The sequence below is a fragment of the Macaca fascicularis genome, chromosome X (assembly GCF_037993035.2).
Source record: "Macaca fascicularis isolate 582-1 chromosome X, T2T-MFA8v1.1".
Lineage (NCBI taxonomy): Eukaryota > Metazoa > Chordata > Mammalia > Primates > Cercopithecidae > Macaca > Macaca fascicularis.
The window spans coordinates 40,562,142-40,588,919 of record NC_088395.1 but is presented as its reverse complement, the minus strand read 5'-3'; the positions used below and the strand labels follow the sequence as shown (position 1 = coordinate 40,588,919).

At 41.1% G+C, this 26,778-nt stretch overlaps 1 protein-coding gene across 1 annotated transcript; it reads right to left on the bottom strand.

The window, feature by feature from the left end:
- Positions 1 to 505: 505 nt before the first annotated feature.
- ATP6AP2 (ATPase H+ transporting accessory protein 2) lies at positions 506 to 26,778 on the bottom strand. Its single transcript, XM_045384396.2, has 9 exons — positions 26,607 to 26,778; positions 18,575 to 18,705; positions 16,324 to 16,455; positions 9,793 to 9,888; positions 9,474 to 9,611; positions 8,408 to 8,461; positions 7,405 to 7,554; positions 6,265 to 6,384; positions 506 to 1,582 (listed from the first exon to the last, which is right to left on the bottom strand). Exons 1-9 carry the CDS (start codon positions 26,641 to 26,643, stop codon positions 1,388 to 1,390), a joined length of 1,053 nt encoding a protein of 350 aa, XP_045240331.1. The 5' UTR covers positions 26,644 to 26,778; the 3' UTR covers positions 506 to 1,387.

Below are 26,778 nucleotides of genomic sequence, written 5' to 3'. Positions count from 1 at the left end.
TGTTTTTTGAAAAAGAAAACAAATTGTTACCTTAAACCTTTACCTGAAACAGTCCTTCATATTCTAACCAATTAGTTGCTTATTCATTTTTAAAAACGCTACAGAGCTGGGTGCAGTGGTGCACACCTGTAATCCCAGCTACTGGGGAGGCTGAGGTGGGAGGATCACTGGAGGCCAGGAGTTCGGCCTGGCAACATAGCAAGACTGGTCTCTAAAATGTTTTTAATTTAAAAAAAAAAAAAAAAAAAGCTACAGAAAAATGTAACCCTTTCCTACATAAAGTATGAACTTCTCATATATTTTATATAAATTCAGTAACAAGAATGGTAATTAAAATGCCTTCCTTACATTAGTACTAAATCTCAAGAGGCAGTGAGAATAAACAAATGTAAAAGAAACAGCATGAAATCATCTGTACAACAAAACAGCCAATCCTGATGAAAGAAAAGCCTATTTTGTTAGGTTTTTACAATATAAAATAGATTTAGTACTACAATGACACAAATTTGGAATCATTATTAACTTTATTTGTCACTCTTGATAGACATTGGTCCACTCCAACATAAAAAGTAGAATTCACCCACTTCCACTTAATATTCTATAGAATGAAGTTGTACCACAAACCACAGTAACTTACATAGGGGGAAAAGTTGCTGAAATAAAAATGTTTTATATTCATGCCTCAAAATGCCCCTTGGGGATTTTTGTGTGTATAATGAAAAGCATCTGTATACTCCACAAGGCTAGTTTCTTCTTAGATCAATGTAGTATTTTTAGTATCCATACTAGACCATGTAGGTCAACAAACTTGCAGAAGAGGGTTAAAAAACAGCTGTCCTCTGTCACTCAGATACAGTTCCAAAACTAAGTGATTATATAAGCACATCCATATTTTAGGGCCACTCTAAGTTAAAAACCTTTTCCCGTTTCAGAGTTATTTACATCAAATTAAGACATTTACAAATCATTCATAGTATACAATAGCCCAAATATGATTTTCACCTATGCTGTGTAAAGAAGTTAAGCATTCATAAGTTTATCTAATAAATTCAGTGCACTTTTTTCCATAATAACATGAGCTATTTTAAATGTTTTACATTTCTTTCAGTACATATTTCCAAATTCATTAAACATAATGAAATCATGTTATTAAATAGCTATATCATAGTATTCAAGCATATTATGGAATCTATACCACAGTGGGACTCACATCAATACTATAATTCACTCTAGAAAAACATCACAGGCACACACAAAATAGAGAACAAAATTTGATTTTTTTTTGTAAGTGTAAAGTATACTATCTACTTTAAAGCACACCAAAAGACATATTTTAACAAAACAGCCAATTTCCAACGCTCTTTTCTAATTCTGGCACAGGGAACGTTCAATCCATTCGAATCTTCTGGTTTGTCATCCTATAAATGATGCTATCATATCCAGGATCCATGTTCCAAATATTGTAAGAGGTGATAATCACAGCCAAGGCCAAGGCGATCATTATCCAAAGTACCATGTTGAAAACCACAGAATATTCAAAATTATACTTATATGCAAGGTTATAAGGACTTGCTGGGTTCTTCTACAATATAGAAAAGAAAGAAAAATCAAGAGGGAAGAGTTTTAAGATAGGAAATTATCCCAGTCTAGTGGCTGTGATTCATTTGTCTAACAAACATTTCTTCATAAGTGGCATAACAGCTACTTATACTAAGAGGAAGCAAGAAGGAGCGCCTTCGTGGACAAGACACTTGCACTGATGGTGGAAGTATAAACCAGTCCAAATGCTTGGGAAATTTTGACAATACCTAATAAAGTTGAAGGTGTGCATATCCTGTGATCCAGTAAGTCCATGCGCTAGGGAAAATTTCTATATGTGTACCAAGAGACATGTATAAGAATATCATCAAAAAGGCCGGGCACAGTGGCTCACGCCTGGAATCTCAGTACTTTGGGAGGCCAAGGCGGGCAGATCACCTGAGGTCAGGAGTTCCAGACCAGCCTGGCCAACATGGTGAAATCCCGTCTCTACTAAAAATATGAAATTAGCCAGGCATGGCAGGTGCCTGTAATCCCAGCTACTCAGGAGGCTGAGGCAGGAGAATTGCTTGAACCCGGCAGGTGGAGGTTGCAGTGAGCCAAGACCGTGCCATTGCACTCCAGCCTGGGCAACAAGAACAAAACTCTGTCTCAAAAAAAAAAAAAAAAAAAGTCATCAACAGAATGGATAATTGTGGTATATCCCTACAGCAGAATATGTAACAGTAAAATGACTGAACTACAGCTACATTTGTCCGCCTGAGTGAATCTTAAAAAGAATACTGAACAAAGAACACAGAAAAATACATGTAGTATGATTCCATTTATATAAAATTCAAATACAGGCAAAACCAAACAACACTGTTTAAGGACAAATACATATGCAGTCAATCTGTAAAGAAAAGCAAGGGATTAACATGATATCCAGGACAGCAGTTACCTCTGGATGAGGGAGGGTAGAGGGAGAAAATAGGGAGCTTCAAAGAAGCAAGCATTCTCTTAAGCTATTGATATGGTTTGGTTCTGTGTCCCCACCCAAATCTCATCTTGATTTGTAATCCCCACGTGTCGAGAGAGGGACCTGGTGGGAGGTGATTGGATCATGGGGGCAGTTTCTCCCATACTGTTCTCATGATAGTGAGTTCTCATGAGATCTGATGGTTTAAAAGTGTGGCACTTTCTCTTTTGCCACCTTGTGAAAAAGGTGCCTGCCTCCCTTTCCCCTTCTGCCATGATTGCAAGTTTCCTGAGGCCTCCCAGCCATGTGGAACTGTGAGTCAAGTAAACCTCTTTCCTTTATAAATTACCAAGTGTCAGGTAGTTCTTTATAGCCATGTGAAAATGGAGCTATAAAGTGTTATTATTTTTATTATTTAAATAACTAGTATTAAATATGTTATATACTTATGTATGTATGATCTACTTAACACTTTTTTTAAAATACAGAGCTGTGTAAAAACATTGTTTGGGAAACTGAATTCATTCTGACAAAGGCACAGTTTGGGAAATATTCATTCTGGCTAGAGAATTTTAAAAGTAGGAACACAGCAGGAGATGAAGCTAGAAGCAGGGAAGCTACAGAAAATCTGACATGAGCCTCTGGGCAATAAGGAGTCATTGACAAGCTTTAGGCAGAAAGTGAGTGACATGATCAGATTTGTCTTAAAAAGATAACATTAAAATAAAAAATTAGCTGAGTGTGGTGGCTCAAGCCTATAGAACTGGCTACTCAGGAGGCTGAGGCAGGTGGATCACCTGAGCCCAGGAGTTTGAGGCTACAATGAGCTATGATTGTGCCACTGCACCCCGGCCTGGGACAGGGCGAGACCCTGTCTCAAAAAAAGAAAAGAAAAAAAGATAACTTTGATAACAATGTGTTGGATGGATTTGGGAGGAGCCAGCTGGGACAGAGAGAGACAGATGAGTCCAGACAAGTTAGGAGGCAGCAGCCAAATGAGGTGGGAGAAATGGGGGCAGGGTGCCTGGCAGTAAGAATGAAAAAGAAAATGTAACTGAGATCTATTTGTCCCTACAGCCCCAGCACCTGGCACGTTGTGAGTACTCAGTAAATGTTCCTTAAACTCCCAACTGTCTCCTTAAACTAATGGAAGAGAGTGATTTCAACTGTAGGAGAGAATGGGTACACAGACATGCATATTTACCTGCGGGGAGCTCAGAGCTGAGGCAAACATTAAAGGATTTCATGCCCATGAAGACCTCTTTGTTTCTTTCCTTTTTTTTTTTTTTTTTTTGATAAACAGATTCTTTTTCCTACCCATTTTAAGTGTACAAGTCAAGGAATTTTAGTGGTTTCATAGTCATCGCCACAATCTAATTCTATAACATTTCTATCACCCTAAAAAGAAATCTCATAGGCTGGGCAAGGTAACACACCTGTAATCCCAGCACTTTGGAGGCTGAGGTGAACAGATCACTTGAGGCCAGGAGTTCAAGACCAGCCTGGCCAACATGGTGAAACCCCATCTCTACTAAAATTACAAAAATTAGCCAGGCATGGTGGTGCACGCCTGTGATTCCAGCTACTCGGGAGGCTGAGGCAGGAGAATCACTTGAACCTGGGAGGTGGAGGTTGTGGTAAGCTGAGATTGTGCTACTGCACTCCAGTCTAGGTGACAGAGTAAGATCCTATCTCCAAAAAAAAAAAAGAATTATCTCGGAGGCATCCCCACTCTCAACACATGTGCTCACCACCCAGAGCCCAGGTGCCTTTCTGCTTGCCTTTGCTGGTGGGCAAAAATTTCCAGTCTGCCCTCTCACTGAGGGCACAGCTCTTTCAGGGTCAGGGTCCCCAGCTTTATCTGGAGGTGTCCATTCCCATCCCCAACACACAAGGCACCAAAGGACTCTTGGTGACCTAGCTGGCAAATATCCTTAGGGCAGCCTGCTTACCACATTCGGGTTCCTCTTTTTTTTTTTTTGAGACAGAGTCTCACTCTGTCACCCAGGCTGGAGTACAGTGGCACAATCTCGGCTCACTGCAACCTCCGCCTCCCGGGTTCAAGTGATTTGTCTGCCTCAGACTCCTAAGTAGCTGGGACTACAGGTATGCGCCACCACGCCTGGCTAATTTTGTGTATTTTAAGTAGAGACGGGGTTTCACCATGTTGGCCAGGCTGGTCTCGAACTCCTAACCTCATGATCTGCCGGCCTCAGCCTCCCAAAGTGCTGGGATTACAGGCGGGAGCCACTGCGCCCAGCCTCCTCTTTATTTACTCTGTAAGAGAATTTCCCTTTCTTATGAGCTGAACTACGTACTTTTTATTTTTATAATTTCTTTTTTCTTTTTTTTTTTTTAATTTGAGATGGAGTCTCGCTGTGTCTCCCAGGCTAGAGTGCAGTGGTGCAATCTCGGCTCACTGCAACCTCCGCCTGCTGGGTACAAGCGATTCTCCTGCCTCAGTCTTCCAACTAGCTGGGATTACAGGTGCCCGCCACCACACCCGGCTAATTTTTGTATTTTTAGTAGAGACAGGGTTTGTTTCACCCTGTTGCCCAGGCTGGTCTAGAACTCCTGACCTCAGGTGTTCTGCCCGCCTCAGCCTCCCAAAGTGCTGGGATAACAGGCGTGAGCCACCGCACCCGGCCCAAACTATGTACTTTTTAAAAGGTCTTTATTTTTATCCAGCATTTCTAGATGTTGTATGGTGGAAAATTTGGGGTGGTTGTCTAGACTGACATGCTGTCTGAAACAGAGTCCTTCCATCCCCAATTTAATTTAGAAAGAAACAATCTCAAACCAGTAATCGCTAGACTATCTGAAACAGGCACTGGCTTCAACCTTCTGACTCCAAGTCCCACACTGAGGTCAGTAAAACTGAGCAAGGTGGGGGCTGCAAATGGTTCTGAAGTGGAGGTGTATGTGACTGACTGGATATCTATCTGCTGCAAGTGATGCAGCCAGCCCTAAGCAATGTTCTCGACCGTAGGATGTTAGGGAGTATCTACACTACTCTTTCTCATCACCCTCCCTAGGTTCTGCTGCAGCTGTAAGTATATATGTATGTATGTAAATGTGCACATACATATACACACACACAGGTATGTGTTTTACCATGGCCAGCAACCATGGTAATGCTTAATCCTGACCCTCTAAATGCTTAAACTCGAAGCAAGATCCATACCCAAAAAACTGTTGAAGTAAATCAAAATCATAAAGAGGTATACACAGAGGATCTCAGCAAGTAAGGGACTATGCCACAAAGACAATGTGCCTGCTAGAAAAGCAGAGCCCATAGGATGTGGGCACCACACCACTCCCGCACACATTCACTTCTTTTTTTTTTTTCAAAACAGGGTCTTGCTATGTTTGCTCAGACTGGCCTCAAACTCCTCCCAAGCTAAAGCAATCCTCCCACCTCGGCCTCCTGAGGAGCTGCGATCACAGGTGTGCGCCACTGCACCTGGCGCCACATTAACTTCTGATGTCTCCTTGTGTGTACTGATATTTGAATTATAATCTTGGACAGATTTACTTTGATCCCTAAAATTCTTGCATTATCTGATTATAACCCCAAAGAATTGATTATCACTGGCAAAACACACATACGTATGTGAACAAGAAGCTTATGTTTTAACTGAAATTGTTTTTCAGATTTACTGACTGCTCATTCATGTCACCCATAGGTGATATAGGACTTTGTATGTTTTTGTTTTTATAAAAAGTTAATTTTACAGTTTTAAAGCAGGATCTCAAAATATACTCACCGCTTGTTTTGCCTCAAGGATAGTCCTTGTCTTCCTAACAAGGGAGGTGTCAAATGACTTGACAGTGACTAACTCTACCACTGCATTCCCACCATAAAGATTGTACATGTCATCTGCAAACTGAAAGTTAGTTATTAACGTTATTGGGAATCTCAAATATGTACTTTTCTCATTTTTAATTAACAAATTAAAATCATATATATTTATCACATCAACATATTGTTTTGAAATATGTACACATTGTGAAATGGCTTAAGTACACATTGGCTAATTAACATATGCATTACCTCACTACTTATCATTTTATGCAATGAGTCAAACACATACTTATTAAAATGATTTTTAAAGCTTTTGTGCAGCTACAAGAACAATGTACACTTACCTCCTGGCTCATGAAATATACTACATCTTAAAATAAGCAAGTATTAAAGGTTTTGATTATGCTCAACTATACAGAAAAGTGTTGAGCTTTAACATATATTCAAATGTTCAGAATAAAATTAAGAGACTGAATTTGTCAGCATATAAATTGGAGGAGGGAAAGTTGGAAAGAGAAATGAAGAAATCTTCCTAAGTGGTCTCTGGTTAATCACAAACATCTATAAAAATTAAAATGTGAAGCCTCACTGAAAGGATGCAGGTGAAGAACTTCAAGGGCAGAGGGGAACTAGCATTTATTATGCATCTACTAAGTGTCTGGTACTGTGCTGGGTGTTCTACTTCAGTTATCTCATAGTGTTTAAGCGGTACAGAGTTTCAGTTGGGGAAGATGAAAAAGTTCTAGAAATAAAAGATAGTGATGGTTGTACAACATGTGAATGTACTGGTACTTAATAACACTGAACTGGACAATTAAAAATGGTTAAAATGGTAATTTTATGTTATATATATTTTACCACAAAAATTTTGTAAAGCTTTGTGTGAGATAACTTTTCCTAATGCTGTTCTTTCTAGCATTAGGAAGAAATATATCAATATACATTTTTGACCCTACTCCATCCTTGGCCAATATAATTAGAGGAACCCCAAAGAAGGCAAGTAAGAGCTCAGTCAACAGTGTTTGAAACAGCAGATTTTTCTATTAAGAGGCTAAAAGTGAAATGGTCATACTCCAGCCTCTCATGTCTCATTGATATTTACCTTTTGCAAAGCGTCAACAAGGATCTTAGAAGCATCTCTGAATTGTTCAGAGTCTTCCCCGTAACGCTTCCCAATTTCATCCAAACCTGCCAGCTCCAGTGAATACAAATCAGGAGAATGATCCTTGGCTAGATGCTTATGACGAGACAGCTTAGGAGAACAAACAAACAAAAAAAGGTAGTGGATAAAGTAAGATGAAAGATGTCAAACACAGCCAGTTAAAGTTTTATGCCCAAACTAGGCTAAACTAAACCATACCAGTGTACTACAGCATGCAAATAGTCTAAAATGGTGGCAAAAGAAACTGGTTTGAATAAGCGTTTCTGATAAATCCAACACGAATCTCATGTTTAGGAGCAGTACAAGACTCCTTGGATATTTAATAAAAGCTTTCAACAAAATTCCTCAGTTTTAAAAACTCAGGTATGGGCCTTGGTATGAAAGAACAGATGGCTGGACCAGTTTGATCCCAGGAATGCACTACACTTCCAGACTCCCCAAACCAACACCTGTTGAAAAAGTTTGGAAAACAACCTCAGAAGACAACAAACAGGTAAGAATTTCTATTTCAGTAACAAGGATGATTTTTTAAAAATCATTCACCAAAAAAATACCCTTCAGACGGATTTTGTCCCTTCTTGACTTGACTGACAGCATTATTAGTCCAAACTATTATTTCTATTTTAGGCCCAAAGATATAGATAGGAATTAAGTCTGACAAGAAATCAACAGCCAAGTTAGGACTATGGCCAGGGTGTTCTTACGCCCAGGCTTGTGTTCTTGGAAGATATGCTGTCTCTCCCTAAAAAGCAGAAATGCAAAATAATTTGACTATAACATGGATATATTCAAAATTCCCAATACTGCCACTAAGTTTTCAATTTTCATGGGATCATAAATCTAAGGCATACTTAATCAAACTTTTCAACTGCTTTTACTATCATTCAAGGATTCTCTAGAAACCAAAATAAATGGAACTGAAAAATCAGAGCAGCCTACTTACCAAGCTTGAAATATCATGTAGCACTTGCAGTTCAGAAAGAAAGAGCAGGTCAACCTTCAGAGAGCCCAAAAAAAAGAGCATTCTTTTAAATGTGCACCAGAGATCTTTATTTGCCATTTATCAAGTAAGGCATGGGATATTACAAATGTTGATGATATAAGTGAATTTATATAATTATCTTCCATTTGGTATATTTGCTTCAATTGAAAATGCACATAAAACATTATTTCCTAACAAAAAGGTGATGGCCATTCCCTAGTACAGTGACCGCCACTCAATAGCTATATTTTTGACAAAACCATGATAAAGCATTCAAGTTCTCCAGTGGTTTTCCTTCAAAGCATCGGGATATCCTGGCATTCTGCAATGAGATCCTACCATTGGCCCAGTTTGCTTACTTCCCTTGAATAGTTTCCACATCAGAGAATAAAAGATGATGGCCCTGGTCATCCACAGCAACTAAAGAGGGGAGGCCACCACAAAAGTGGCATGCCACATGGTTAAGAGGGTGCATGAGCAGATGGAGAAGCTGAAGGACAGGAGTCAAAAGCAGAGGTGGCTCCCTCCACTGCAATATCCAGAATGAATGAGAAAAACGTGGCAGCACATCAGCAGAAGCAGTGAACAATGGCTCCCAAGTTACCAGATCCACACAGCTCCACCAGTCACCAAGTAGATCTATGACCTCTGGCTTGTTTGAATTACTAGGTGGCAACCCTCATGCTAAAATGTGATGTTATTTACCATAGCTCCCCTCACAAAAAAGGATCAGTTTATTCATGAGAGTCATAAGAAAATTACATTAAAGAAGAATCTACCCCAGCAGTAAATGTGCACAATTTTTCATTTTCTAAAATATCAAAATTTCCAAAATTTCAAGTAGTATAAGGAATGGGAGGGCCAGACGCAGTGGCTCATGCCTGTGATCCCAGCACTTTGGGAGGCTGAGACAGGACTGCTTGAGGCCAGGAGTTCGCCTGGACTCAACAGAGTGAGACCCTGTCTCTATTTTTCAAAAAGAGGGAAATTAATGATATTCATATATTCATTGAATAACTGCACTTACTTCATTGTTCCTACTCAGAGAATTGAGGGGGAGTGAACTTAGAACAGAGTTTTCTTGAAATAGGCGATTACGGAGCTGGCGTAAGGTGACTGAAAGGTCTTCAAACACTGAGTTTGCCTTCCCTACCATATACACTCTCTGTAAGAAGAATAGAAAATTTTAAGTTGCTCACATTCTACAGATTAGTTCCAATACACAGAGGTATGACAACATTGTTCATAAATTAGTTTTAAATTTTCATAATAAAATACATTTCATAATTTCCAAATAATAAAAGCTTATTTTTTAAAATGTCTTAAATAAAAACATTATCACTTACTTCCTCACTGGGAGCCAACTGCAAAACAACAGGAGTTTCCTCAGAAAATAAGGAGTGAATGGAATTTGCAACACTGTCAAGACTAAAAGGAACTGCCTGAAATTTAAGAGTAAGAACGCAATTATTATGTGAACCAAAGTGGGAAGAAAAATCATTCATCTGAATGGTATTTAAAAAGAAGGCTTAAACTTTTTTCCAGCACTTTCTATGGAAATTTAGAAACCCAAAATCATTTCCAAACAAGCTCTTTTGAGGGCACAGAAGATTAAACAGCCCCCTGGTAGGCCGAGTCTGTGTCTCCCAATGTGCCTCAGAGGAAAATAACTTAAACCTGATGGACACAACACTATATCTAGCACAAACCATTTTCTGGTGATCATTCATGTATTTGAAGTAGCAAGGCATTTGGTTTCAATATTGACTAAATGTGCCACGATTAATGCGTATCCCACAATAAAGTATTTAACTTGCATTTAAGAGAAGGTTAGAGGAATCTGAGTATTGAATTTAATTGAAATAAAAATGGAATTCATCTTTCATTTCAAAATTTTAAAAATGTTTAATGAGATTTAACATTTGTCTTCAGATAGCCTAAAGACTCTTGGATAACATGTTAAGTATGTCACAAGGTTTTTGAAGCCTTTATCTTAGGACATGTTGATATTATTAGATTGAAATAACCAATTGTGATAAGACCTACTTTTTTTCTTCAATTTTTTTATTAAAGTGCAAAATACATATAATATAGTATACAAATCTTGGGGTAACAGCTCAACAAATGTTTACAAATGCATGCACTCAGGTAGCACAGCCAGACCGACACAGAACACTATCAGTGCCCTCGAAGTACTACCTCCACCCTCAAGGGTAATGAAAATTCTGACTTCTATTTCCATTAGATTTGTTTTGCACTACATGATTTTAAAAAATAAATTAGTTATTTTTCCCCTCAAAAAATTATTTCATTCCCAGTATTACTGTATTAAAACAAGGAATACAGTCATGTTTTTGTTTTAATGGAGATTTCTTACGTTGATCTTTCGTTCAGTAGTTCCCTTACTACTTAAAGATTCATGTTTACAAGTAGCAAAGTAACGCTAATGTGGTACAGGCAGAAATCAATGTGATTATGTCTTACTGATAAAATCCCAGCATCACTTATTTTTTATTTATTTATTTATTTATTTATTTTGAGACAGAGTCTTGCTCTGTCGCCCAGGCTGGAGTACAGTGGCGTGATCTCGGCTCACTGCAGCCTCCGCCTCCCAGGTACAAGTGATTCTCCTGCCTCAGCCTCCTGAGTAGCTGGGATTACAGGCATGCACCACCACACCTGGCTAATTTTTGTATTTTTAGTAGAGATGGGGTTTCACCAAGTTGGCCAGGCTAGTCTCAAACTCCTAGCCTCATGTGATCTGCCTGCCTTGACCTCTCAAAGTGCTGGGATTACAGGCATGAGCCACCACGCCCGGCCCCAACATCAATATTAAGTGATCAATTTTATGATTCTGTGAAATGAAATAATTTTTTTCTCTTACTCAAGATGCTTATTAACTCTTCCCCAAATTCTCTTAAAATGAGTTAATGAGTAAGTGAAGAGGGGGAAGAGAGTTCAAAGTTGCAAAAGCATACTGTTAGCAGCCGCCCTGAATCAGCTAGAGGTGCTTTCCTTTAGCAATCATACAGTTTACCTCCTCAGGCTGTGAGGGGAATACATGAGTAAATCATGCAAACTTTCCAGCCTCACTTCACTTAGTGAAATGGCGCTTGGTTCAGGAAAGTTGAAGATTAGGTACCATGTCCATAGTGATCAAATTGAAGCAGCTCATGAATCAGATGAACACCAATGAAGGAAAATAAATAATTATATAGGCAGCTAAGCTCAAAAAGTAAAAAGCTTGGTTGCTTATAATAACGAATGATGGTTTTCTCTCACTGTATTATAAGGAGATGCATATCTCTTCTCATATTTCTGTACCTGTATGACTTGAAATTCTAACTAAAACAGCTAGCTAATCAAATGGAAGCTACGTTAAATGGAATTCTAAGATACTCTGATTTTTATGTTTTGTGGGGTTTGCCCCTGAATCTTTTCTCTCATTTACCATCTTCTGCTAGGAAAAGTATTGAGCAGCCAACCAGGGCCAAACAATAAAATGAGCTCCTCGCACAGCACAGCTTCTTCTCATGTAAAATGAGGCTAGTCTGTTGTTAAATCTTTATTTTTGGATTACATGCTAATAAAAATCTCAAAATGGCATTTTGGATTTTTACATATTTATTTTGAAGAAAATCTTCTGCAATGATTTTCACAGAAATCACATAATAAACAACTTAAATGCTCCCTGTGAAATAATCTGCCTTTTGATCTGTATTGTTCCCTTCCTTCTACTTTATGTGTATTTACTCTGAAGTTCTTCTGCTTTCTTTAGCTCATTAATTTCCATTCTTAGACAAGCTAAATTGTCTAAAACATGAATTTAAGGCTATAAACTTCTCTTTTCTTACCACGTTAGCTGCACCTCCCAATTTTGTAAATAAATGGTACGTTCATTGTTACTCAGTTCCAAATAATTTAGAAAGTTCCAGTGATCTCCTCCTCAACCCATGAATTATTTAGGAGTGCATCTATTCCAACTATCTTTTCTTGTTGACTTTTTTTGTTTTTACCATCTCTAAATAAGACACTTAAATTAAATCTCCTGATTTTTCAATTTCAGGCCTTGTCTATTTACTACCCATTATAGAAAACGAGGCTTTAGCTCTCTCACATCACCAACCACACTGCCCCATCCCCTGAGCCATCCATGCGCTCCACTTCTGTTTCTATCTCCCCACTCTCCCAACAGTTACATCAAAATTTTCACTGGATCAATATTATTTTATTATTATGACAATGTAAATAATACTCAACTTAGCTCATACTACACAATCACTGCATTTTCCTTGCTTTCCTTCTACTCTCATTCCTTTGTAATGACAGTGTCTTTTTTCTCCCTGATAGCTTTTAAGACTTTCCATTTCTTTGATGACTCTTCAATTTCACTGTATCCAGGTGTGGATCTGGCTTTTGCCTACTGGATGTTCCATATGCTTTAAATCTGAGGAGTCGTATCTTTTGTTTGTTACTATTTCCAAATACTTTTCATTTTATTTTTAACTGACAAACAGTAACTGTATATATTTATGGGGTACAACGTCATGTTTTGTCATAAGTTTACAAAGTGGACTGATTAAATCAGGCTAATGAACAAATCCATCACCTCACATACTTATCTTTTTTTGTGGTAAAAGTATCTAAAATCTACTCCTTTAGCAGTTTTGAAATATACACCGCATTATTATTTAATATAGTCACCATTCTGTGCAACAGATCACTAAAGCATGATCCAGCAAGCCCACTTCTGGGTATATATATCCAAAGCAATTGAAGTCAGTATGCTGAAGAGGTAACTGCACTCCCATGTTCACTGCAGCACTATTTACAATTTCTAAGATATGGATGGAAGCAACGTCGGTGTCCATAATCAAACGAATGGATAAAAGAAAATGTGCAACTGGATGCAGTGGCTCATGCCTGTAATTCCAGCACTTTGGGAGGCTGAGGTGGGTGGATCACCTGAACTCAGGAGTTTGAGACCAGCCTGGCCAACATGATGAAACTTCATCTCTACTAAAAATACAAAAAATTAGCCGGACGTGGTGGCGTGCACCTGTAATCCCAGCTACTCAGGAGGCTGAGGCACCAGAATCCCTTGAACTCAGGAGGCAGAAGTTGCAGTGAGATGATATCGCACCACTGCACTCCAGCCTGAGCGACAGAGCAAGATTCTGTCTCAAAAAAAAGAAAAAAGCAGAAAGAAGAAAATGTGTGTTGGGAACAAGCCCCCCAAAATCTGGCCATAAACTGGCCCCAAAACTGGCTATAAACAAAATCTCTGCAGTACTGTGACATGTTCATAATGGCCCTAACGCCCAAGCTGGAAGGTTGTCGGTTTATAGGAATGAGGGCAAGGAACACCTGGCCGCCCAGGGCGGAAAACCGCTTAAAGCCATTCTTAAACCACAAACAATAGCATGAGCGATCTGTGTCTTAAGGGCATGTTCCTGCTGCAGTTAACTAGCCCAACCTATTCCTTTAATTCGGCCCATCCTTCATTTTCCATAAGGTACACTTTTAGTTAATTTAATATCTATAGAAACAACACTAATGACTGGTTTGCTGTTAATAAATATGTGGGTAAATCTCTGTTCGGGGCTCTCAGCTCTGAAGGCTGTGAGACCCCTGATTACCCACTTCACACCTCTATATTTCTGTGTGTGTGTCTTTAATTCCTCTAGCACCGCTGGTCTCCCCAACCCAGCTGGTCTCGGCAGAAGAAAATGTGGTATATAAACATAATGGAATACTATACAGCCTTTAAAGTGGGGGAAACTGTCATTTGCAACATGGATAAACCTGGAGGACATTATGTTAAGTGAAATAAGCCAGGCATAGAAGGACAAATACTACATGACCTCACTTGTAAGTTGAACTCATAGAAGTAGAGAGCAGAATGATGGTTAGAAGAGGCTGGGGAAGACAGGTGGATGGGGAAAGGAGAAATGTTGATCCAAATAGCTTTTTCTTTTTTTTTTTTCAGGTAGAGTCTCGCTCTGTCACCCAGGCTGGAGTGCAGTGGCGCAATCCCAGCTCACTGCAACCTCCACCTCCTGGGTTCAAGTAATTCTCGTGCCTCAGCCACCAAGTAGCTGGGACTACAGACGTGTGCCACCACGCCTGGCTAATTTTTGTATTTTCAGTAGAGACAGGGTTTAGCCATGTTGGCCAGGTTGGTCTCGGATTCCTGGCCTCAAGTGATTCACCCGCCTCGGCCTCTCAAAGTGTTGGGATTACAGGCATGAGGCATGGTGTCGGGCTCCAAATACCCTTTTAAGATATTGTTTTATTATTATTTTCAGATTTAACTGCATTGTGGTCAGAGAAGGTAGTTTATATGATACTGATTCTTTATTGTTTGTTGAGATTTGCCTTGTGGATTAGTGCATAGTAATTTTTTCTAAGTATGCCATGTGTGCTTGGAAATAATCTATACTAGACCACAGGAAAGTCTGAAAAAAAAAAAATTCCCAAAACTTCAGCATCACATAGACCACAGTATTACAATGCAGTGAACTTAGAAATTTAAAAATTAGAAATTATGTTTTTAAAACTCATGCATTTGGAAAAAATACTTCTACATAACTCATGGGTTAAAGAATCACAATACAAATTATGAAATATTTTGAAGTATCAACTAAAGCACCATATATCAAAAATATCTTATAACTCCCTCATAGTTTCTGTTCCTTCCTTTTTTTCACAAATTTTTTCTCTTTCTTTCTTCTTCTCCCCTCCCCAGAGATAGGGTCTTGCTATGTTGACCAAGCTGGTCTCGAACTCCTGGCCTCAAGCAATCCTCCCATCTTGGCCTCCCAAAGTGCTGGGATTACAGGCGTGAGCCACCATGTCTGGCCCTTTTTTTTTTTTTCACAATTTTAATGTATGTATTTTTAGGTCTCTTGGAAATTGGCCTATTCTCTGTAGTTCTAAGGAGATGAATTCTGTTTGTTGCACCTAGTTTCTCGTGGCATTTTTTTTCCTTCAGGTGCTTTGTAAATTCCACTCATCTTCCATATTTGACCAAAGGAGCCCTTGGCTGTGGAGGTGTCCCTATGGGGCAGGTCACGTGAATTTGGAAAGAACCACTCTACACAGCATAAGCCTATAATTCTAATTCTAATTTCTCTCAGGGGACTCTTTGGGTCCAACAGCCAAGGGCAGCAAGCCAGCTTTACTAGTTTTACCAGTCCTCTTTTCAAGAACAAGTTGACAGCATTTTCTAGTCCCTGGATTTCTGCAGAAAACACAGTTTCAGCATCAGCTCCTGCTCACCACTATGGCTTCTGAGTTTTCCATCCATATGTAACACCTGTGTATATCGCCCCCTCTTACATTCAAATTTACTTATGCTAGTAAAAATGTTTTTGTGACATTCTTTCAAGCACTTCTCTATGCTTATAATGGAAGGAGGGCCTCTCAGATCAGCACAGTCACCCACATTGCCTGAATGGCCAGTGAAGGAGTAAGTGAGCCAGCAAGCAGCCTCCAGTGTCCTTACACACAAAAAGAGGTAAAATCCTGCAGGGAAGATGACAAGACAATGGCCAAGAAAATGGCAGCAGGATACACCCCCACCTGGTTTCTCCTTTGGTGGCTCTCTTTTTCGAGCCTCTGGCTATTCTGAGTGGGGCAATTTCTCTATCTCTTATCTTAAACAGTACTCTCATCCACAGAGAACAGCCAAGCCTCAATCAATTACAATCATCATGTAATTTTCTTAAAAAGAAATTGTGTTTGTAAAAGAATTTCAAAAGAAACCGTGCATCAGAAACAGATAAGAGAAGTATGTTTAGAATGCAATTCATAATGGCAGCTGACAAGGGAAAATGTAAAACACATCCCTTTAATTTTTTATAATAAATACTCACATTCTCCAAAGGGTATGAAATGACACTGCCTGGGGGTAGAGCCAGTTTGTCCACTCCCTTCACCATCACCATGACAGTAGCCCGAGGACGATGAAACAGGTTACCCACTGCGAGTCCTGGCCAAGAAAGGTCCTAAACATTGAAAAGCACAAAACGGTGCTTAATTATCAACTCAGGAACCCACCTCCCCAATAACATCTAATAAGCAGAGTTAAGGGGTTCTGGGATGACACTGACAAGGAAAATTCACAGGGAAAGTAAACATTTTATTTGTGGCAGTCGCTGCAATCTCCTAATTAAGAATGCTGATTTCTACCCTCTTCATTTTCTTAAAATTCTACAGATTTGAAACAAAGTCTAATAGTAAGTTATCTCACACCTTTTGTGGAAAAAAACAAGCAAGTAAACAAAACATAGGTACCTTTCAAATAACAGATCACAAAATAATTCTTTTCTTCATGTAGCTACGGAAATTTTCTTCCCCCACATCATTTTTTGCCCTTATATACAGCATCACTTTTATCTTTCACAGCAACATAGCAAGATGGTCATTAAAACATCCTCTTTAGACTAAGCTCTTTATAAATAAAACAATTCCTACTAAAAGTAACTATCATTAGTTTACTAATAATTCTTTCTCAAAGTTATTTTAACAGCCATCTGTAATCAAGTTTAAGGTTGTAAAGAACTAGATGGTCGGGTATGGTCTTCACGCCTATAATCTCAGCACTTTGGGAGGCTGAAGCAGGTAGATTCCTTGTGCCCAGGAGTTCAAGACCAGCCTGGGCAACATGGCAAAATCCTGTCTCTACAAAAAATATAAAAATGATCTGGGCATGGTGTTGTGCACCTGTGGTCCCAGCTACTTGGGAGGCTGAGGTGGGAGAATCTCTTGAACCTAGGAGGTAGAGGTTGCAGTGAGCCAAGATCAGGCCACTGCACTCTAGCTTGGGTGACAGAGCGGGACCCTGTTGCAAACAAAACAAATAAAAGAATTAGGTACAGGCTGGGTGTGGTGGCTCGTGCCTGTAATCTAGCACTTTAGAAGGCTGAGGCAGAAAGGATTGCTTGAGGCCAGGAGTTAAAGACCTACTAGCCTGGACAACATAGTGAGACCCTGTCTCTATGAAAAATTTAAAAATCAGCCAGGCATGATGGCATGCACCTGTAGTCCTAGCTACTCAGAAGGCTGAGGCAGGAGGCTAAGGCAGGAAGATCACTTGGGCCCTGGAGTTTAAGGCTGCAGTGAGTCATGCAGACTCAAACTCAGCTTGGGCGACACAGTCAGACCCTGTCTCTAAAAAAAAAGAACTAGGTAAAAATTTCATCCTTAAATGTAAACAACCAATCGTGTTCACTTTGGTTGCCCAAAGACTACAAAAAGCTCAGGGGCTCTGCCCTTAGGCCTGGCAGTGAAGCAGTTCCCAGGCAGAGTTTCTGTTTTCAGGGGTGCTCAGGATTTGGAGAAAAGTTCCTTTCAGTGACTGATGATATATATCTAGAGACCACATCAAAAGCAGCAGACTTACAAGGAGAAGGAGATGATAGCACAGAGCAAGCTGCATTTCCTTTCTTCTGAGCCCTTAGCTTCTGATCTCTCATACTGACTGGATCTAGACCCTCCCACCCCCTACAATCACATAAGCAACCAATTACTACAACAGGTCACAGCTTCATTCTAGGAAACCAAGGTCCTTGGATGCCCCATGGCTACTGACTACACTATTTTCCTAACCTCAGGCATAATGCATATATATTTTATCATTCATAGTGAATCTATCGCCTATTCTAAAAGAAAAAAAAAAAAACAAAGTAGATATCCTATTAGCAGTAGGACAGATGCATTCTCTAATATATAAAGAATTTCACTACAATGAATAAACAATTATATAGTTAATGATTTCTAATGATTTGTTTCAGAAGCCAAGCTTGAAGCACTTATCCAAAATCTTCCCAACTCAAATGGGCTTTTTAAAAATTAATTCATTTATTTTTAATTGAGATGGGAGTCTCACTATGTTGCCCAGGCTGGTCTCAAATTCCTGGGTTCAACTGATCCTCCCACCTTGGCCTACTAGAATGCCGGGATTACAGGCGTGAGCCACTGCGCCTGGTCCCGACGAGCTTTTTAACTTTTGTAATCTGTACCAAATGTACCTACATTTGTTTGATGCTTTCTTGGGCTATTAGCAGAAATCAGTAAAAATGTTCTTAGAAGCAGCTCCAAACATTTAAAAAAATATATACATACTTCTTTCACAGAGAAGCCCATGGACAATGCAGCCACGTCTGGGATCCGCTCTCCTGGTATAGGCCAATTTCCATTTCGGAAAACAACAGACCCCGGTGATCTTAATATACTAAACTCGTTCCCCAAAACACCTGAAAAGAAAACAGATTAGTAAATGAATTATCAACACCATAAATCATTTACCTTGACAATTATTAAATATAATACATGTTTCCCCATTCACCACTGACTTAACATATTAAATTATGACTGGCCAAAATGCTGAGTCCTAAACAATAACAAATTCTTTTTCAAAGTATCACTCTAAGGATTTAAGTCCACACATTCTGCTGGAACAAAAGTACAACTATCAGAGCCTCTCTGAACCTATTCTGGTTCAGGGACTGCCTGATAAAAACAAGAAACAAACAAACAAAATCTCAAAAAGAGATCAACAAAGGTACGACTATAAAACAGGGTTTCCTAATGATATAGACACCTTCCTACTGATGGCTCTTAATAGAGGCATGTAGCAATTTGGCAGGAATTAGAAATCAGTGGCATATCTCCAAAATTTAAAAAACAAAGCCCAGGCACAGACTAAAAAGGAAGAAAAGCTTGAAATCTCTAAATTATTTCTACCATCAATCCTCTCTACACAATACAAATTCATAAAGTTCCTAGTATTTCACTATAAGATTTTAGCAGGTTAGTATGTCTTAGGATAGGTAACATCTTCCCTTATGTCCCACAGGCAACCCTAGTGAAATAAGGACTCTCAAATGTTGGGGAGATGGGGCATACATGTCACAAGGAGAAACACAAAAACACTTCAGACTTTAGAAACAAAGTCCAGGAAATTGTAGTTGACATGTCAAGAGGTAAGAAAAGGTATTCTGTAATGATAAAGTCAACTAGTCTAAGGTTTGGGGATTAAAAGATAAAGATGAGAAAGGGACTATTTTATAAGCCCTCCACAGCCAAGGATGACGTATTTGGCCTCTTCATCCATTATCTATTAACCTAGTGATGTCTAGCTTACACGGGGACGAGTAGCTAATTTCAGTCACTGAAAGGAACTTTTCTCCATATCCTGAGCACCCCTGAAAACAGAAACTCTGCCTGGGAACTGCTTCACTGCCAGGCCTAAGGGCAGAGCCCCTGAGCTTTTTGTAGTCTTTGGGCAACCAAAGTGAACACAATTGGTTGTTTACATTTAAGGATGAAATTTTTACCTAGCTCTTTTTTTTTAGAGACAGGGTCTGACTGTGTCGCCCAAGCTGAGTTTGAGTCTGCGTGACTCACTGCAGCCTCAAACTCCAGGGCCCAAGGGATCTTCCTGCCTCAGCTTCCTGCTTCAGCCTTCTGAGTAGCTAGGACTACAGGTGCATGCCATCATGCCTGGCTGATTTTTAAATTTTGCATTCCTATGAAAAAAATTAGCTCTAAGTCTAGAACAAATGTTAGCCACATCTAATATGGGAAAATTAGACTTTAGTAAAGCATCAGTGTTATTCTCTTGACCTAAGGAAAGTACCACTAACAGGGTATGGAAATAAAGTTGGAAGCAACAGTAAATGTTTTGGTGTTGCAGTATTGACAGTAAATAAAAGGTTTCAGGATGGTGCTGATACATAGTGTTACAAATTTCAATCCAGCACAGCCGTCAGAACAGGAACTTCCAAACTGCTCTAGCTGAAGATAGACCAAAAAAATTTAGCAGAATGGAATGGTCTTTTGTAACTGATAGATATCTTGGTTCACTAAAGTAGTAGTACTGCAAACACTAAAAAAAATGAGTAACCAAGAGACCTATGCTTCCCAAGAACCATACACATATTTAGTTTGTTTGTTTTGAGACAGAGTCTCGCAGTGTTGCCAAGGCTGGAGTGCAGTGGCACAATATTGGCTCACTGCAACCTCCGCCTCCCAGGTTCAAGCAATTCTCCTGCCTCAGCCTCCCGAGTAACTGGAATTACAGGTGTGTGCCATCATGCCCGGCTAAATTTTGTATTTTTAGTAGAGACGGGGTTTCACCATATCAGCCAGGCTGGTCTCAAACTCCTGACCTCAAGTGATCAGCCCGCCTCGGCCTCCCTATGTGTTGGGATTACAGGCGTGAGCCACCACACCCAGCCCCAGGTACCATACACATTTAAAAAACCATATTTTGATTTGGAGATACCCTTGTTTTGAGACATGGCCCTACTCATTCAATTCCAGCAAACCTATACCAAATAACTTTGCCCCAACTTCGTAGTTTCAACTTCCATGCTTGTACAACAGTCCTTTAGAAGCCCAGAGCTTTAGAAAACCTAGAGTCAGGGACTCCTATAAAGAGAAAGGTCATTTGTCCAAACTTCTGCTTATTGTAAGTATAAGCATGTCTCAGGGATACCTGGCAGAAAGTCACCCCTCCTCTATTTCAATACTGCCAGTGATGGGGACACCACCTCAATATACGAACTACATTTGCCAGCAACTGGCTTCATTTTCCCAACATTCTAATCCTTTGAAAAGTTTTTCCTTGTACTGAACTGAAATGGGCTTCCTAACTTTCAACTTCCTATGCTATCACTCCCTGACTCAGTCTCACCAGATAACCTCATCTCCAGCTTCAGAGAGAACAGAGGAATTTCTTGAGCTACCTGCTTCCTCTCCCCACCACAAATTATCTACATCTCCTCTCCCTCCAGACATGAGGGCAGGGATGTCCCTCCTCCAGTCGAAGACAATCCTGTGTTCAGCCTTCTTAGGGACCTTCGCTCCTTCACTGTTTATTAAGTAAGCCACTCTTCTAGGACAGACAACATATCAGGAGCTAGGTGGCTATATGGTAACAGCCATCAAAAGATGGCCCCTATAGAATACAAGCTCCATGAAGGCGGGGATTTCAGTGCAGTCTTGTTCACACACTATCCCCAGGGCTGAGAAGAGAGCCCGACACATTGCTGCTCAATAAGTACTTGTTGAGTTAATGAATGAATGAAGTCACACCTCAAACCACCAATTTTCTCCCTCTCCACTGGCCCTTTCACTTCAGCATAAAAATAAACTCAGGGCACTCCCATTCTATAACTAAAACCATAAAAAAACCTCCTTTGGTCCTACCAGTCTCCACCAGCTACCAGCCTTGCTCCCCTTCAGAGGAAGAATCCAGGAAGAGCAGTCAACCACCGTTTGCTTCTATACTTCATTTTACATTTACTACTTAATCCACACAATTTTTCAAAACTTTTAATTTTTTTTTTTTTTTTTTTTTTTTTTGAGACAGGGTCTTGCTCTGTCACCCAGGTTGGAGTGCAGTGGTAAGGATCTCAGCTCACCGCAATCTCCACCTCCCAGGTTCAAGAGATTCTACTGCCTCAGACTCCTGAGTGGCTGGGACTACGGGCACGCATCACCCCATGTGGCTAACTTGTGTATTTTTTTGGTAGAGACGGGGTTTCACTCTGTTGGCCAGACTGGTCTCAAACTCCTGACCTCAAACAACCCGCCTGCCTTGGCCTCCCAAAGTGCTGGGATTACAGACGTGAGCCACCGCACCTGGCCTCCCACACCTTCCAAGCCCACCATGCCACTGAAACGACTCCCCAAACTCAAAAGGCAATTTCCATCCCTTAATTTTATCTAACTTACCAAAGCATTTGATACTACCAACTCTGTCCTTGAAAAGCCCCTGCTTTGGTCTTCATGCAGCCACAGCCCCTGGTTTTCCTTGCAATCCCTTTGACTGCTTCTCCTCTGTTTCTTTCCCTTCCTGCCCTTTAAAGCACTGGTGGCCAAACTTTTTAGATTTCAACCCTATCAGCACAAAATTGGAAAGTAGCCTTTCTCTCTTCTCTCTGTCCCTCTCATCCTCTCCATGTAAAGTATACACTTCTACTATAGTAATAGATTATGTATTTGATTTGTGCTATATTACAAAGCACAAAAAAACAAAAATTTTAAAAAGGATGAGATACCTGTGTATATTTTTCCCAATCTAATAATGAGAAAACATCAGATAAACCCAAATTGAGGGACAGTCTACAAAATACCTGACCATTATTACTTAAAAAGAGATAAGATAAAAACAGATAGGCCAGGCATGATGGCTCACAGCTGTAATCCCAGCACTTTGGGAGGCTGAGACAGGCAGATCACTTGAGGTCAAGAGTTCAAGACCAGCCTGGCCATCATGACAAAACTCCATCTCCACTGAAAATATAAAAATTAGGCCAGGTGTGGTGGCTCATGCCTGTAATCCCAGCACTTTTGGAGGCTGAGGCGGGTGGATCATTTGAGGTCAGGAGTTCGAGACCAGTCTGGCGAACATAGTGAAACTCATCTCTACCAAAAAAAATACACAAGTTAGCCGGATGTGGTGGTGCATGCCTGTAGTCTCAGCTACTCAGGAGGCAGATCACCTGAGGTTGAGAGTTCAAGACCAGCCTGACCAACATGGAGAAACCCCGTCTCTACTAAAAAAATACAAAATTAGCCAGGCGTGGTGGCGCATGGCTGTAATCCCAGCTACTTGGAAGACTGAGGCAGGAGAATCACTTGAACCCAGGAGGTGGAGCTTGAGGTGAGCCAAGATCGTGCCATTGCACTCCAGCCTGGGCAACAAGAGTAGTCCCAGCTACTTGGGAGGCTGAGGGACAAGAATCACTTGAACCCAGGAGGCGGAGGTTGTAGTGAGCCGAGATTGTGCCACTGCACTTCAGTCTGGGTGACAGAGCAAGACTGTCTCAAAAAAGAAAAAAAAAAATGATCGCTAGATAGACAGATAGATAGATAGAGGCCAGGTGCAATGGCTCACACCTGCATGTAATTCCAGCACTTTGGGAGGCTGAGGAGGAGGATCACTTGGGCCCAGGAGTTCAAGACCTCATCGCTACAAAAACAAACAAAAAATTAGCTGGGTATGGTGGCATGCACCTGCGGTCCCAGCTACTAGGGAGGCTGAGGTGGGAGAATCGCTTGAGCCTGGGTAGTCGAGGCTGCAGTGAGCTGTGATCACACCAGTGCACTCCAGCCTGGGCGACAGAGTGAGACTCTGTCTCAAAAACAAAAACAAAAAAGATATAAATGGAAGTTCTAGTACATTCTTCTGGCATCCAAATGGATCACCTAGCATATTCCACTTTGGAGATCTGAGGGCTCCATTCTTGACTTTTATTACTTTCCTATTCTACATCTCTCTGAGGCTGAGCCCAACTACTCCTAAGGCTGCAAACACCAAAAACACCCAATTCACCACCTTTCCACACGCTTCTCCTGTATTCTCTATCTTGACGGATGATACCACCTTCCAACCAGTGGCTGGAATCAGTTGTCTTTAAATCCTTCCTCAGCAACACAGCTAATTAGCCACTGAATTTCATCTTTCTTTCTTATCTCACAAATCCTTTCCCTCGATGTCCAGGCCACACTCTTCAGGCCCTCACCAGATATGCTAGAATTGGTTGCCTTATGACCCTTGTCATGCCACTCTCCAATCCAGATTTTCCCATAACTGCTTCAAAATACAGATCTGACTATTCACCCTTCTGCTTAAATGCCTCCTCTCACTGCCCAGAGACTCTGAGGCAAAACCCAAAGCATTAACACCCAAGTAACCTCATCAACATTATTTCTGGGATCTCCCCAACTTAATCGCTGTACATTTTAGCCCCACCAAACTAATTGCCCCTTTACTCTCACATCGCTCTGCTTTTACACATGCTGTTCTGTTTCAAATACCTTTTCTTCCCACCCCAACTTTTCAACACATTAGCCCTGGGAGGCACCTCCCATGGGAAATTTTTCTCAGCCTCCCCCGTCTGCGATAAGTGTCCTTCCCTCTAGGAACTCCACTATACTGTGCTATGATCATCTATGAATGGTGGATGGAATCAATTAATATAAAATGGGTCCTATCTCTCTCCTCTTCTACATGACATCACTTCAAATTCCATGTGTTCACCCTTGGCCATTCTTCTCCAGGCTAAATATCTGAATTTTTTCAAATACTCCTCATGATTTGGTATTCAAAACCCTAGTTCCCTTCCTCTCTCTCTAGGTCCCTAGTTCTCTCTCTAGTTTGGCAACACTGTTTTAAAGGATTTCTATTTTTGTTTCTGCCTGGAATATAGAAGTCAGAGCTCTTAAAGATATTTTCCATTACATCACATTTAGTCACTGTGGAAAATAATAATTGAGCCTCATCTGACAAGACTGAGCAATTCAGAAGCTGACAGGATCAGGTTCTTGTTCTGTATGAACTCGGCTATGCTAGTAAGGAAAGCATGTTCAAACCGTGTGCAGAAGCAATTATTTTATCTCAGACCCAAAACAAAAAAGCCTACACCTCACTGAATCAAAATGATATCAGTCAAAACATTAAAACATGGAATCTCAATAGATGTTCAGTTAAACCATAGGATCAAAGGGAATATTTTTAAAATTTCAAAAACTGAATTAAAATTAATTCCCTCAAAGTATCTCAGTAGATCAGAATGACCTTTCCGGAGCCAGAAACAGAAGAAACAAAAAACTTGAAAATGTTTGGGGCATGGATACAACGTAACTATCATTAACACACAAAAACCCCCGCACCTCTAGGGACAGAGGAGATCTGCAGATTTCAAGAGCATACTGGTGCAGAATTAAATCGCCATTCCAAAAGCAGGACCTCCCAACACCTCACATAGGTTTTTGGTTTGTTTGTCTGTTTGTTTGTTTTTGCTTTTGAGACAAAGTCTGGCTCTGTCGCTCAGGCTGGAGTGCAGTGGCGCGATCTCGGCTCACTGCAACCTCCGCCTCCCGGGGTCAAGCGATTCCTGTACCTCAGCCTCCTGAGTAGCTGGGATTTACAGGCGTGCCCCATCACGCCCGGGTAATTTTTGTATTTGCAGTAGAGATGGCGTTTTGCCATGTTGGCCAGGCTGGTCTCAAACTCCTGACCTCAGGTGATCCGCCTGCCTCAGTCTCCCTAAGTGCTGGGATTACAGACGTGAGCCACCGTGCCCGGCCTCCCACAGGTTTTAAACTGACACACTGAGGATCAGAGCACCCATTCCTCCAAACCGTTCTCAACTTGGCCTCTTGTTCACTACTGTGTGTGCCTCCAGTCTCAGCCCCCATTACTCCCACATTCTCATACAGTAATAGCGTTACCTGTGCAACACAACATATATAATGGAAAAGGCCCATGCGCTGGTACCACCTCATCTGAAATCAAATTCAGCTTTGCTACTACCTGTTTAGCATTGAGTAATTTATTTAGGTTGATCACCCTGCAAAACGAAGAAGATACCCACTTCTAAGGACTGCTGTCAAATGAAATACATTACCACATGATATGCAATAAGAGGCCACGTATTAGCTGATTTCTTCTCCTCTTGCTGAATGCTTAGGAACCTAGGTTCCACTCAGAAAGCTACCATGTATTGACATGTGACCCTAAAAATGTGACTCACATCCTAGTTTCCAAATCCTTAAAATTTGGAACTGTGACAAACTATTGAGAGGTGCTTTGTATTCGCCTTAAGAAATAATCATATAAAAATAATGACTCCATCTCAACTTTTGTATCCTGAAATATACATAAGGGAGGGGAGGGGAGGGGAGGGGAGGAGATTTCAGCAATTACTGATGACAACCACTAGAAATGAAGACACCGTACAAATGCAAAAACATCGTGGCAGCTAAAAAGTCTGCCTTCCCTTTTTCGGCAGCGGGCTGCGACTCAATGAATCCCACTTCATTGAGAAATGTATCTCCGTACTCTGAAGGGCCTCTCCAGGCGGAAGAGGCCTGCCGGACGCGCCTTCCTCAAAGTGGAGGGTGGAGGCCGGCTCAAGGGTCCCCTACGCAGCCCAGCCCCGGCCCCGGCGGCCCGTGAGGCCGCGCCGCCACCGCCGATCCGGAGAAGATGCTGACAGGGAGGCGGCTGAGGCGAGGCCGCCGCTGACGGACCGCACTGCGGCACCTGCCTCGCAGTCACTCGCCCGCGGCCGCCCCGGACCCCCAAGCCCCGCGGCGCAGGGCCTCCCCAGGCACGTCCTGCCCGCCCCCGGCTCCTCACCCGCCACCAACGCCAGGAGCACGACAAACACAGCCATGGTGCCGCGCCGGCCGCAGCAGTGCAGGGCGACACGGAGCGAGCCGGCGGGACACGAGCGACAACCGCAGCGTGAGGGGGCGACGCGCTCGGACTCTTCCAGACTCCCGGGGCCCGTCCCTTCGTCGCGTCCGCT

Coding starts and splice junctions, on each gene's coding strand:
- ATP6AP2 (XM_045384396.2), bottom strand. CDS start 26,643: ATGGCTGTGTTTGTCGTGCTCCTGGCGTTGGTGGCGG. Junction 16,456..18,574: donor TGGGCTTCTCTGTGAAAGAA/GTATGTATATAT, acceptor TTCAATGTTTAG/GACCTTTCTTGGCCAGGACT. Junction 7,555..8,407: donor TACATGATATTTCAAGCTTG/GTAAGTAGGCTG, acceptor TGTTCTCCTAAG/CTGTCTCGTCATAAGCATCT.